This window comes from Gossypium hirsutum, chromosome D07 (genome assembly GCF_007990345.1).
Source record: "Gossypium hirsutum isolate 1008001.06 chromosome D07, Gossypium_hirsutum_v2.1, whole genome shotgun sequence".
Taxonomy (NCBI): Eukaryota; Viridiplantae; Streptophyta; class Magnoliopsida; order Malvales; family Malvaceae; genus Gossypium; species Gossypium hirsutum.
Window position 1 is genome coordinate 50,314,430 of NC_053443.1, and position 11,650 is coordinate 50,326,079.

The 11,650-nt window shown below is 31.6% G+C and overlaps 1 protein-coding gene across 1 annotated transcript; it reads right to left on the reverse strand.

The window, feature by feature from the left end:
- Positions 1 to 7,423: 7,423 nt before the first annotated feature.
- Positions 7,424 to 10,877, reverse strand: LOC107955072 (uncharacterized). Its single transcript, XM_016890783.2, has 3 exons — positions 10,554 to 10,877; positions 8,585 to 9,883; positions 7,424 to 7,917 (listed from the first exon to the last, which is right to left on the reverse strand). Exons 1-3 carry the CDS (start codon positions 10,734 to 10,736, stop codon positions 7,690 to 7,692), a joined length of 1,710 nt encoding a protein of 569 aa, XP_016746272.2. The 5' UTR covers positions 10,737 to 10,877; the 3' UTR covers positions 7,424 to 7,689.
- Positions 10,878 to 11,650: the final 773 nt, after the last annotated feature.

Sequence of the window (11,650 nt, forward strand, 5' to 3'; positions counted from 1 at the left end):
TTTAGATGTTTGCTTGGCAAAATTTTAGATATGAATTGCTATGGAATGTGAATGATGGAATATGTTTTTGATATAAACTTGTAGTAAGTGTATGACTAAGAGGTCTATTTGGATTTGTTGTGATTTAAGGTGCCTATGATAGGCATATTGGAGTTAATATGTGTGAATTGTCATGTTTTGGTTGATGATTTATAATGTTGTATAATTGTGTATATTTGTGGTACCAATGAGGGTACATTGGTCAGACACTTAGGATGGTTGATTTAGTATGTTTTAGGCTTGTATAATTTCATTTTGAATAGGTTTAATGGCTGGTAAATGGATTACTTAGGATCCAAGTAAGTTTGAAATTGTAAACTTGTCATTTAAGGATCATTTAAGTGCACACGGCTTAGGACACGCCCGTGTCACTTGGCTGTGTGCCACACACGGTTTGAGACACGACCATGTGTTTTAACTTAATGTGTCACATAGCCTAGCACACGGCTTGCGACATGGTCGTGTGTCACTAGTCAGAGAATTGCATGGTCTGGCACACGGCCTGCGACACAACTGTGTGGCCCAACTCATTGAGGTACACGGGTAGGGAGACGGCTGTGTATCCCTATTTCAAAAGTTACACGGCCTGGGGGCATTTCACACGGCCTGGCCACACGGTCATGTGTCCCTTATTTTGGAAAATTTTCATCATATTCTTAAAACTTCTGATTTGTTTTAATTTAGTCTCAATTGCCTATAAGCTATTTTTAGGGCCTCGAAGGCTCAATTTAGGGACAAAATGCATATGATTGGTTGGTATTTAATAAGGTTAATCTATTTAATACTATGATGTTAAATGTTTTGCGATTGATCGATAATGTTCTGTAATCCTAATCCGACAACGGAGACGGGTTAATGATGTTACACCCTTATTATATACCATTATGAAAGCAACTTTAACAAGTGCTTGCCCAATGACCTTGCCATATGTGTGTTACCCTTCATAAAATATCCTTCATCTTTTTGGGTTAAACTTGTTCATCCAATATAATCCTATTTTATCTTATGGTAACCATTACATCTTCTTCCATGAAAAGGTCAATTACTAACAAATAATAATTAAATCATTTGTCCTAAACAAATGACTCATGACCACGTTAATTTTCCATCTATCATGTAATGCTAATGAGAGGATATCATTTACCCTTTTATTGAGCAATGAATTCCACTATGGTAAATGAAGCTAAGTCATGCAAAAATCATATACCGAACATACCAACTTTTGACTATTTAGTTATTTGAACTTAGGATTTTAATGCAACAAAGTATACAAGTCATACACACACATAGTTAGTCACTTTCTTAGGATTGAGGTAAGACACACTATGAATGTCATAAGTGAATTAATCCATAAATAGATATAGGATTAATTCACTTGGATCATGTCTGATGTATTGTCAATCTATACAATCACATTTATGTCTTTATCTTCCAGGAGTAAACCACTTCGATACCCAAGATAAGGTACTCTCCATTTGGACTTGATAGACAACACAATAGTCCTTTAATCAATTTACTCTATTTCGATCCATCAAACTATGAACCTTTTAGCAAACCTACTAATACAATTTGTCTTCTTGCATTACGATCCAACCACGTAATGTAGCTTAATATTAGTTAAACATTAGGTAATCAATGAGAAAATATTTGCTGACATTTTGCTTTGAGTGCAAATATCGTTGAAGACAAAAGCAAACGATATTAATGGGAAGAATGGAATTTTATTTAAACCAATATGTTCAAAAATTTACAAGTATAAATGAAAAAAAAACTACACTTAGGGTGTAAGTTGACCTACAATAAGAAAAGAAATGCGTATGAAAAAGTGAAAACTTATAAGGTCAGACTTGTAACAAAAGGTTATACTCAGAAAAAAATGTATTGATTATGAAAAACCTTATATCCAGTTGTTATGCTCAAGTCAATCAGCATATTGTTATCCATTGCAACGACTCTCGATTACAAGATTTGCAATTAGATGTCAAGACAGATTCTTAAACGACTATCTTAAAGAGAGCATATATATGATCAACCCATCGAATATATAGCTGAAGGAAACGAGCATAAATTTGCAAACTGCTTAGATCTATATATGGACTTAAACAAGCATCTTGCTCATGGTATCGAAGATATGATCAAGTTAGCAAGACTTTTGGATTTGAGCAAAACATAGATGAACCTTATGTTTATAAATGTATTGAGGATGAAAATGTGGTCTTTCTCATTTTGTATGTCGATGACATTTTACTCAATGGGAATGATGTAGAGAAATTGTCATTGGTTAAACTGTGGTTAACCCAATAGTTTAGCCTAAAGGACTTAGGAGAAGCTAATTTTATTCTAGAAATTTGAGTCCTAAGGGACTGAAAGAACAAAGTGATAGAATTATCTCAAGCTTCATACATATACTAGATATTAAAACGTTATGGCATGATCGATTCAAAGAAGAGAAATCAACCTTTTGTATCAAGATTTTATCTTTCTTTAGAGGAGTGTCCTAAGATAGTGGAAGAAAGAGAAAACATGAGAAAGGTTCTTTATGCTTCGGTAGTAGGAAGTCTCATGTATGTTATGTTATGCACACATCTAGATATCTATTTCGTAATGGAGTTCGTGATTTGATATAGGCAAATCCAAGATCAAGAAACTAGCAATAAGTTAAGCATATACTCAAGTATGTATGAAGAACGGGGGATTATATGCTTGTGTATTCCGGAGAAGATCTTACTCCTATTGGATATATTGATTTTGACTTCCAAACGTGTTAGGATTTAAGGAAATTGACATCTGGGTGTGTTTTTATCCTAGGTGGCAGGTCTATTGTGTGGAGAAGTGTAAAGCAAAGTTGTACTGCTGACTCCACTATGGAGGCCGAATATGTGATTGCTTCGAAGGTTACAAAAAAGGAAATATGGCTTCAAAAGTTCCTTATGAATCTTGAAGATGTTCTTGGTATTGAAAAAGGTATTACACTGTATTGTGACAACAATGCGACAATAGCTAATACTAAGGAGATGATAAACCACAAGAGGACGAAACAAATTTATAGAAAATATCACATCATAAGCAAGGTAGTTGCAAAAAAAATCGCGGATGTAGTCAGGGTCGCATCCAAGGACAACTTAACGGACCCATTTACCAAGACTCCTCTGTATTCTCATTTATCCCAAAGATAGTAAGGATATCCTAGAAGGGTAACACACTTATGGCAATGTCATTGGATGAGCATTGATCGATTTGCTTTCTTAATGGTATGTCATTATGTAGAGCTTAGTCACGATACTAAAGTGGAATGATTTCGTAACTAAATGAATTTACAATTGATAGGTCAAAACCTGAAACTTAATTATAAATCATTTGAGGCTTAATCACATATGTCCAATCAGTCCCTCTGCTAGTTCTTTGAAACCAGAAACGAATTGTAAGTTGAATCAAATGAACATAAATGGATGAAAATGGTAAAGTTAGAGAAATGTGAAACATTTGGAAAATGAATGTAGTTTTATCTAAATTGAAATGAATTGGAAAATGAATTTATGGTTTTTCAAATTATTATTAAGTGATTAAATAATTGAATTTCGAAAATGGAAATAAATTTATTGGTCATGGTTAATCCATTGAATGTAGAAAAATTAAATATACTTTCTCATAGATTTTTTACGATAAAGTCATCATAATTTTAACGGAATTAGAATTAGTTTGAAAAAATTATTTAAGTGAGAAATTAATTTAAGATATTTATTTTGAGAATTAGAAAAACAAATATCGGGTTAGATTGAATTATAAAGTATTGCTGACCCTTGAGATCCCTTGATTAGGGTTTTACTTCAACACATTGGACTCTTTCCGTACACATCAACAACAACTTGCTTTTAAATCTTATAGGTGGAGCAACGATTGTCCAAGAAACTAATGGCTCACAACTGATCCCAAATAAAAGCTTTAGAGCAACTAGAAATTTACAAACTAGAATCCTCACTTTACGATCTATCCTAACGATTCTCAAATCTAACAATGTCTCATTCTGTAGCCTTCTTAGAAAAGATCGAAAATGGATTAATATCACCCTTAGTCAAACTATCATAGGTTGAAAGATTTTTTTGATGTATAATGACATCCACCACCTCCTCAACTCAATCTCCATTCACCAATAAATCAATGGCAACCTGTAACTAAGGAAGGAAGTAAGAAGATGGGCCATTTGCACATTAATGAACTACATCATTTACTCCTAGTCGTATTGTTTGCTCATCTTGCCATGCAAAAAAGAAAAGTATTTTTCCTAATAAGGCATTGACTTATTGGTTAAGGTGGAGGTATTGGATCTTTGAGTATCTAGGTTCAATTCTCACAATGCGCAATTGTGTTGTATGGGTTTTCGTCCCATCATGTGCAGGGATAGTTCGCGGAAAGGTTCTTCCTTCTGATTTTTCACTGTTGCATTTTATATTGACTTGATTCTACATTGTGGTTAGTTAGACATATATTTGTACTTATTTTATATTTGTAACCCAAACTGAAGAATTAAATGTAATCTTTTAACCCTAAAAAAGTGTAAATTTTGTGCAATGACATTTTGGTAGTGTTGACAAAGGCTAATGTCCTAAAGTTTTAAAATTCCATTTTTTACTCTCATTTTGTGTAAATATATGTGGGTTTTCCCTAATTTATTATGACTTAAATCTCACTCGAATATATTATTCTCAATTGCTTATTCAAACTCTTTTGGACTTTAATAAAAAATTTCATTTACTCTTATGGTCTAAAAATACCCACCTACCACCTAAGGTGTGTTTGGATAAATAGTTTTATTTATAAAAAAAAAGTTAGGTTAATGAAATTTAATAAGTTAAAAAAATGTAATTATAAACAAAAAGTAATGATATTAAAAATATATAAATATTTTAATAATATAAAATATAAAAATATTAATTTAAATTAAATAAAAATTACATTTCAAAATTAATATTTTTAATTTTACTATGGGACAACATTTATTAAATGAAAGCATTTTTGAAAAGCCACCTCTGTGAAATACAAATAGGGAATTTGAGTTATTTTAAATTCAAATTTTCTTAAAATTTTTAAAATTCTTTAATGTATTTACTCAAATAAATAAATTTATTTTTAAATTTTTAAAAACTTATTAAAAATGACCAATTCCCTCACTCTAACATACTCTAGGGTTTGATGAAAAGTTCATTAACCACCTAAGGTTTATTTATTACATGAATTTTAAATTAAAAGATAAATTTATTATTAATTAATTATTATTCTGTTTATTTTTTATCTTCAATGTTTATATTCAAAAATTTTTAATTAAAAATAATAAAAAATTAATTAGTTATAAAAATAATTTAACTAATATTAAATTAAATTATAAATTACATTATATTATAATATAATCATATATTAAACAAAATACATTTTTGAATTAATATATGTGGGATTCTTTGAAGTTACACATACAATTAGGGGTGTATTCGATTCAATTCAGTTTTTAAACAAAAAAATGAACCGAATCACTTGATTTGGTTTTTAACTTTTGAAATTGAAATTGAAATCGTATTGAATGAAAATTGAAATATCTTAAATCAATAATTGTAGTTCGATTCGATTTGGTTCTATGGTTTTTATCAAACTGGGGCTTTATAAATCTAATATTACAATTATCGGTTTTTGTTTCAGAAAAATGATAATACATGCTCTAAATTCATTTATATATTTATAAAGTGACTTAAATAATTAAATTAAGATCATAATCATCCACGAAACCATTTAATTTTTTTTAATTTAAGCTATTAAATAGATAAATCATTTAAAGTTGCTAAAAGGAAAGCTAATATATAAACCATTCATATACCTAATGTTTTGTTGTGTCATTTCTATTAATTAGTTGCTAGCTTTAATTAGTTATAATTGAGCCATTACAATATGTCATATAATTAATTAATTTCATAATTATCAAATATATATAATTGACAACATGTGAATAATTATTTCTTTTATAAATAAAATACTATAAAGTTTCATAAACTATATTTCTAAAATTAAAATTATGCTTATAATTATAATTATTATATTTAATAAATGATTCATCTACTCTAATATAAAGCTATACTTTTATAACTTTTTTTTATAAAATATTTCCATAACTTTAACTTTGTATAATTATATCTAGTTTTTTTATCATCGTCATCGTCGTCGTCATCATCATCATCATCAGCAGCATAGGGTTAAATGAATTAGTCTATATAGACATTGAAATGGCCAATCTATTATTCTATTAGAACTATTCTTTTAAATAGAGTTTTTCTTTTTCATTCAGTTTGATATGAATAAAACATGTTTCATGTGAAAAAATCGAACCTGGACTTATGCGGTTTGGGTGATAACATTAACTTGAAATCGAACAGAACAATACAAAACCCGAACAACACTGAACCAAATACATTAGTTTAAATTGATTTTTTTCTTTGCTCAACCCTACATAAAATTGCAATTATAATTACAAATAATACATTCGAATAACTATAATAAAAATTAATTATTATAAATCATTATCAGAGTAATAACCAACATATATCATACTTATACTAAAATAAATCTATACAAGGTCCACATATGATGAGACATAATTTAGAATGAATATAGGGTGAGAGGTTACACATGAATTACATAAAGTGAGATTCAACCATGGGATTTTAAAATTTTCATGACCTTAACCTTGTCAGTAAACTAAAGCCTTGTTGAATATATTTATACAAATGTATGTTAAATGTTTAAATATTTAATTATAATATTAACTTTGAGATAATTTTTTATGATTATATTTTAATAAATTTCTTTCTCATCAAAACCTTCTAAAATAATACTAACTAAATAATTTTACATTATCTCAAAATCATTATAAAGTTACAATATTTAATTTTAATTAAAGTAAAATACATTTTCTTAAAAAATGAGTCAAATATATTTAATTTTATAACATTTCAATATGCAATTAAATTTTCATTATTTTGTAATTAAATAGAGAAATGAATAAAAAAACTAAATAAATACTACATTAGATAAATAATAGCAAACGTATAATTGTAATTTTATTTAAAATTGCTTAGCAAAAACATCCGTAGGGAGTAAATAGGCATTTTTGAAACTATAGAAATGTAATTTTGACTAACCCAAGAAATGCCTGTCCCACGCAAAAACTTTGAAACCAAATGGCACTATAAAGATAAAAATGCAGTAATAACGCAAAAAAGAAGGTTCAGAAGTGGACAAGCTGCCATCAAAACCTGACAGAAGCTTCCAGGGCTTCATCCCAAAAGGAAAGCAAATAAGCTAAAAATTACAGGGCCACCATGGCTAATAAACTGTATTAGCATTTAGCAAAGTTGCCATTGAGTTCTTGCCATTCTTCTTATATAAAGAATACCATTCACATGATTTATATTTTCCGTCTCTCACAAGCAAATAACAAAAGATGCCCCATAGTTCTTAGTAGATACAGATAAGCACATCAGCTTCTTTGATTCAAGCACATATGTCAACAACTACAGTGTTGTGTGCTTGCTTTTTCTTTTAATAAACAAATTTAAACCACGCAAAGAATTGCTGATTTTGGACTTCATCGCAATTGGGAAGTTGACATTAGTTCTTCTGGTGAACAGCAATCTGGTGGATGTCCATGTCTTTCAACATTACAGAACGTCCACAAGAATCACATGGAGCAGTCCTTGAGCCACAAATGCTCTCATGCTCCGAAAGCCCTCTTAATCTGTCGCGAACATCCATGGCAGAGCTTCCAGCTTGAACCATGTCTCCACAAAACCGACATGTAATTAAACGCAAGGGACAATCTGAGGTTTGGTGTTGCACCTGTCAATACAAAATGAAAATAAAGGTTTATCAGAAAGAAAAGAAAGATGCAGTTGAAGTTTCCATTTCCAATCATCCAGTTCTTGTTTTGCTTACTCTAGGAGATAAACAAAGATCATGATGTTCCTTTAACTAGCTTAGGTGATGATGAATCCCATCAAATATGAAATATTCCACCTTCATGTTTAGAAAAAGAAAACCAAATTGTTGGAGTGAGTTTAGACATGCCACAATGGGTGCCAGCCATCTGCGATTCTCTTTCATACACTCAACTGTTTTAAGCTTTTCATTTTGCTAGACCATATCTAGATCATGTCGACAGCAATAGAAACTCTAAATGTTCGACATTGTATATAGTATTCACAACCTTATAGAACACCTAAAACTGTAATTTACAATAAGGATTCATGCTCAGTCCTATTCATCATCTGCAAGCATAGAAGCAGGCTAGTGGGTATATGATCTTTTTAACTTGAACTGGCAAAGAATGACACACCATATAATAAGTTATGCATTAAGCAACATTCTTACAGAACCAAAACAATAGTTATTATGTTCTTAAGTTTGCTTATTTCTGCTTATGAAAAAAAAAATGACAGTAATAATGCTCTAATTAATTCAAATAAAGTAATATGAAATGAATTACTGCAAAAGGAGTTTGGCTTACCATATCTTCCTTCTCAAGGACTACTCCACAAGGACACCTAAGAGGTTCATGAAACACTTTCATGTGTTTCTCCATCTCTCCTAGATGAAAAGCTTGTCCACATTTGTCGCAATGCACATGATTTTTAGTCTCTTCAATCCTAAGAACTATTCCACAACCAGCATGTGGACAAACAACATTATGTCTGCTACAGTATGCTTCATGCAGTGCTATACTCCTACTGGGAATAAAATGCTTGCAATTTCGACACTCCACAGTATCCACCTCCATCGAAGATGAATGCGTAGCTTGTTGACCCACCTTATGCTTGCTGTTCTCTTGAACATGCACCGATACCTGGTACTTGGTTGTTCCTTTGAAGCCATAGACAGCAATGCTGTAAGTACCGGTACCAAGGTTCCTATCGTTGGAACTGAGGATCAAAGTCTTCGAACCAACATCATGGGAAGACCATTCATGTTGGTGTCGGTTTGGGAATATGAGGGGATGCTTGGATACATAAAGGTCAGTATCTCCGCCATTTGCCTCTGCATCTATCTTCACCTCTATTTTGACATCATCAGAAACAAGTTTTTCCCATGTATCATCATCAATTGAGAACTTATAGTACATGTAATTTCCCTCCTCAACCAATCCAGATTCTGATGCACCAAACGCTAGTGGTTTTAGGACATATTGATCAGTCCTCTCTGATTCAACACCAGGGTTGACAATATCCACCTCAATATCTGTTTCCAAGACAGAAATGCTTGAAGAGGGTTTTAGCTCAAGAACACGTAACTTATATGTCAACTCCCCATATTTAACTGTAAGAACATCATCTTGAGAAAGGGTAGCATGCTGACGAAGGCTTGTCTCGAGAATGGCCTTGTGATTTGGTAAGTCAGAAAAGCCAATTCCATCTGGTTGAAGTTTAGCATATGTACCTTTTGAAAGTCGAACATAGCGAACCTCAACCAAGGGAATATTTGGAGCATCCACAGGGAACAAATTACTCCATACATGGGGAGGAATTGCAACAGAACCTTCATCTGCAGTGAATTCCAAAACACCTGAATGAGTGGTCCTATTATTTTCCTTGTCATCATCCTTAGTAGCAGAAGAACCCTCTTGGTGAACCAGCGACAACTGAAAGTACATCGGTCCCTTGTCAAATGCACCTTGATCAGACAATTCTGTGAAACAGGATGGTGGCAACTTGATCTTATCTCCACTACCCTGAAAAGGTACAGCTTCTAAGATTTTATAAAACACTACTCCTCTTCCCGCGAGTAAACTTTCTCCCATTTGCTGTTCAGCCTGAGCAAGACAAATAAAAATATTAGAAGCGCCCACTACTAAATATACCAAAAAATGTCAATACAAAATAATTAAAGCATATATGCAGGCATCAAGCAATCATAAGAGTTCATACATAAACCATGGTAGATTGAAATATCCAAACAGAATAATTAACTCAAGGTATGTTCAATAATTAAAACTTAAAGATAATAGGAAAAAGGGTTGTAAACACTAGAATTGAACTCAGACAAATTGGACGTCACCTTTTAAAGGTGGTTGCAAAAACAAAGTGAGCTAAACCCTGATTCTAGAACAATCAAGATTACCTCTTTCTATTGTGTTAGCCAAATTGTTGTGGACTTTCATATATTTTTCAAAACCCAACACATATTCAGTTGCAATATTATTCCCGTACTAAAAATTGCTCAAGAATCTTCTTATACACACCCATGTTTTTAGCTATTTCAAGTAAAGCATCGTTTGCCGAATCGAAATTTTGATGCGAATCGACACAACGTATATGATCTGAATAAACCTAACCATTGAAAAATTCAATAATTTCCCCATAAAATAGTTCCCATCTAACCGCCTAACAATGACAATGAAAGTTAATTTCCGGATTATTATATTCAAATTCAATAGAACGATCGACAAACATAAAAAGATCCCGGGGGGGGGATAGTAGTACCTTGAGCTGAGCTTCAATGGCATCAAGCCTTCTAGATCTTTGAGCAGCTTCAATGGCATCTCGTTGTTTCTTAGCCTCTTCTTTTGCTTTCCTCTCTCTATCTAATTTCAACTTGGCCCTTTCCTTCCTTTCCCTCTGCTCTTTGTCAAGCTTCTCTCTGGCTCTCCTTAGCTCAAAATCCATAACTTCAAAAAATTCTCTTAATTTATTCGAAAAGTTGGTTTGGGATATATTTTTTCTTGCTGTTTAAGATTGTTTGAAATTTGTGATGCTTAATGAAAATATAAAAGGAAGGAGTTGTAGAGTTGGTCAAGATTTCGGGAAGCAGAAAACTGTTTTAATTTTTGCTTTCTATATAAGTTCGAGAAAGGTCTGGGCCTTTCTACCCAATAAATGGGCCGGGTTTATACCTACCAAATCTCATCCCAATTTAAAAACTCCCTATTTAACTTAAAATTACTTCAATTAAATTAATTTTATTATGAATATTTTATTATTATAGAGATGGATGTTTATCGAGATAATAAGTTTGGTATATATTAGAATTCTAATTGTTCATTAGGAATAGAATTTTATATAACTTATCTTTTGTATGTTTATAAATATAGAAGCATTGTAATCATCCCTATTGATCAATAAAGTTCATAGTCCTCTTTGTTCTTCTATTTCTCTTGTTGCTTACCTTGTTTATTATTTATTTTATAACAAGTTATCAGCACGGTTCCTCTAGACTCTTTTCTAAATTTTTTCTCATTTCTTTTAATTTTATCCCCATTTTGAAAAAGAGAAGAAATTCCAAACACAGCATGAGCTTTGTACTCATACCTCTTAACCCTCAATTTTTTTCCAAGCTCTTTAATCATTTGACCACCCTGTAAATTTCCGAATCACAATCTCGCCTATGCAATAAGAATTCCTTTTTCAATTAGCCACCACTTGAAACTTAGCATCTAGAGATGATAAAATAAAACTTTCCGCTCCCAAAAAGACTAAAACTTGAGTCTCTTGGTTCTCATGATCTTTTAACCACTCAACTACCCAAATACCATTGTTAATTTACGTCAAGAAACTTGTAAAGCCTATCAAGTTCAGAGAAA

Coding starts and splice junctions, on each gene's coding strand:
- LOC107955072 (XM_016890783.2), bottom strand. CDS start 10,736: ATGGATTTTGAGCTAAGGAGAGCCAGAGAGAAGCTTGACAAAGAGCAG. Junction 9,884..10,553: donor CCATTGAAGCTCAGCTCAAG/GTACTACTATCC, acceptor TGTCTTGCTCAG/GCTGAACAGCAAATGGGAGA. Junction 7,918..8,584: donor TCCTTGAGAAGGAAGATATG/GTAAGCCAAACT, acceptor TTGTATTGACAG/GTGCAACACCAAACCTCAGA.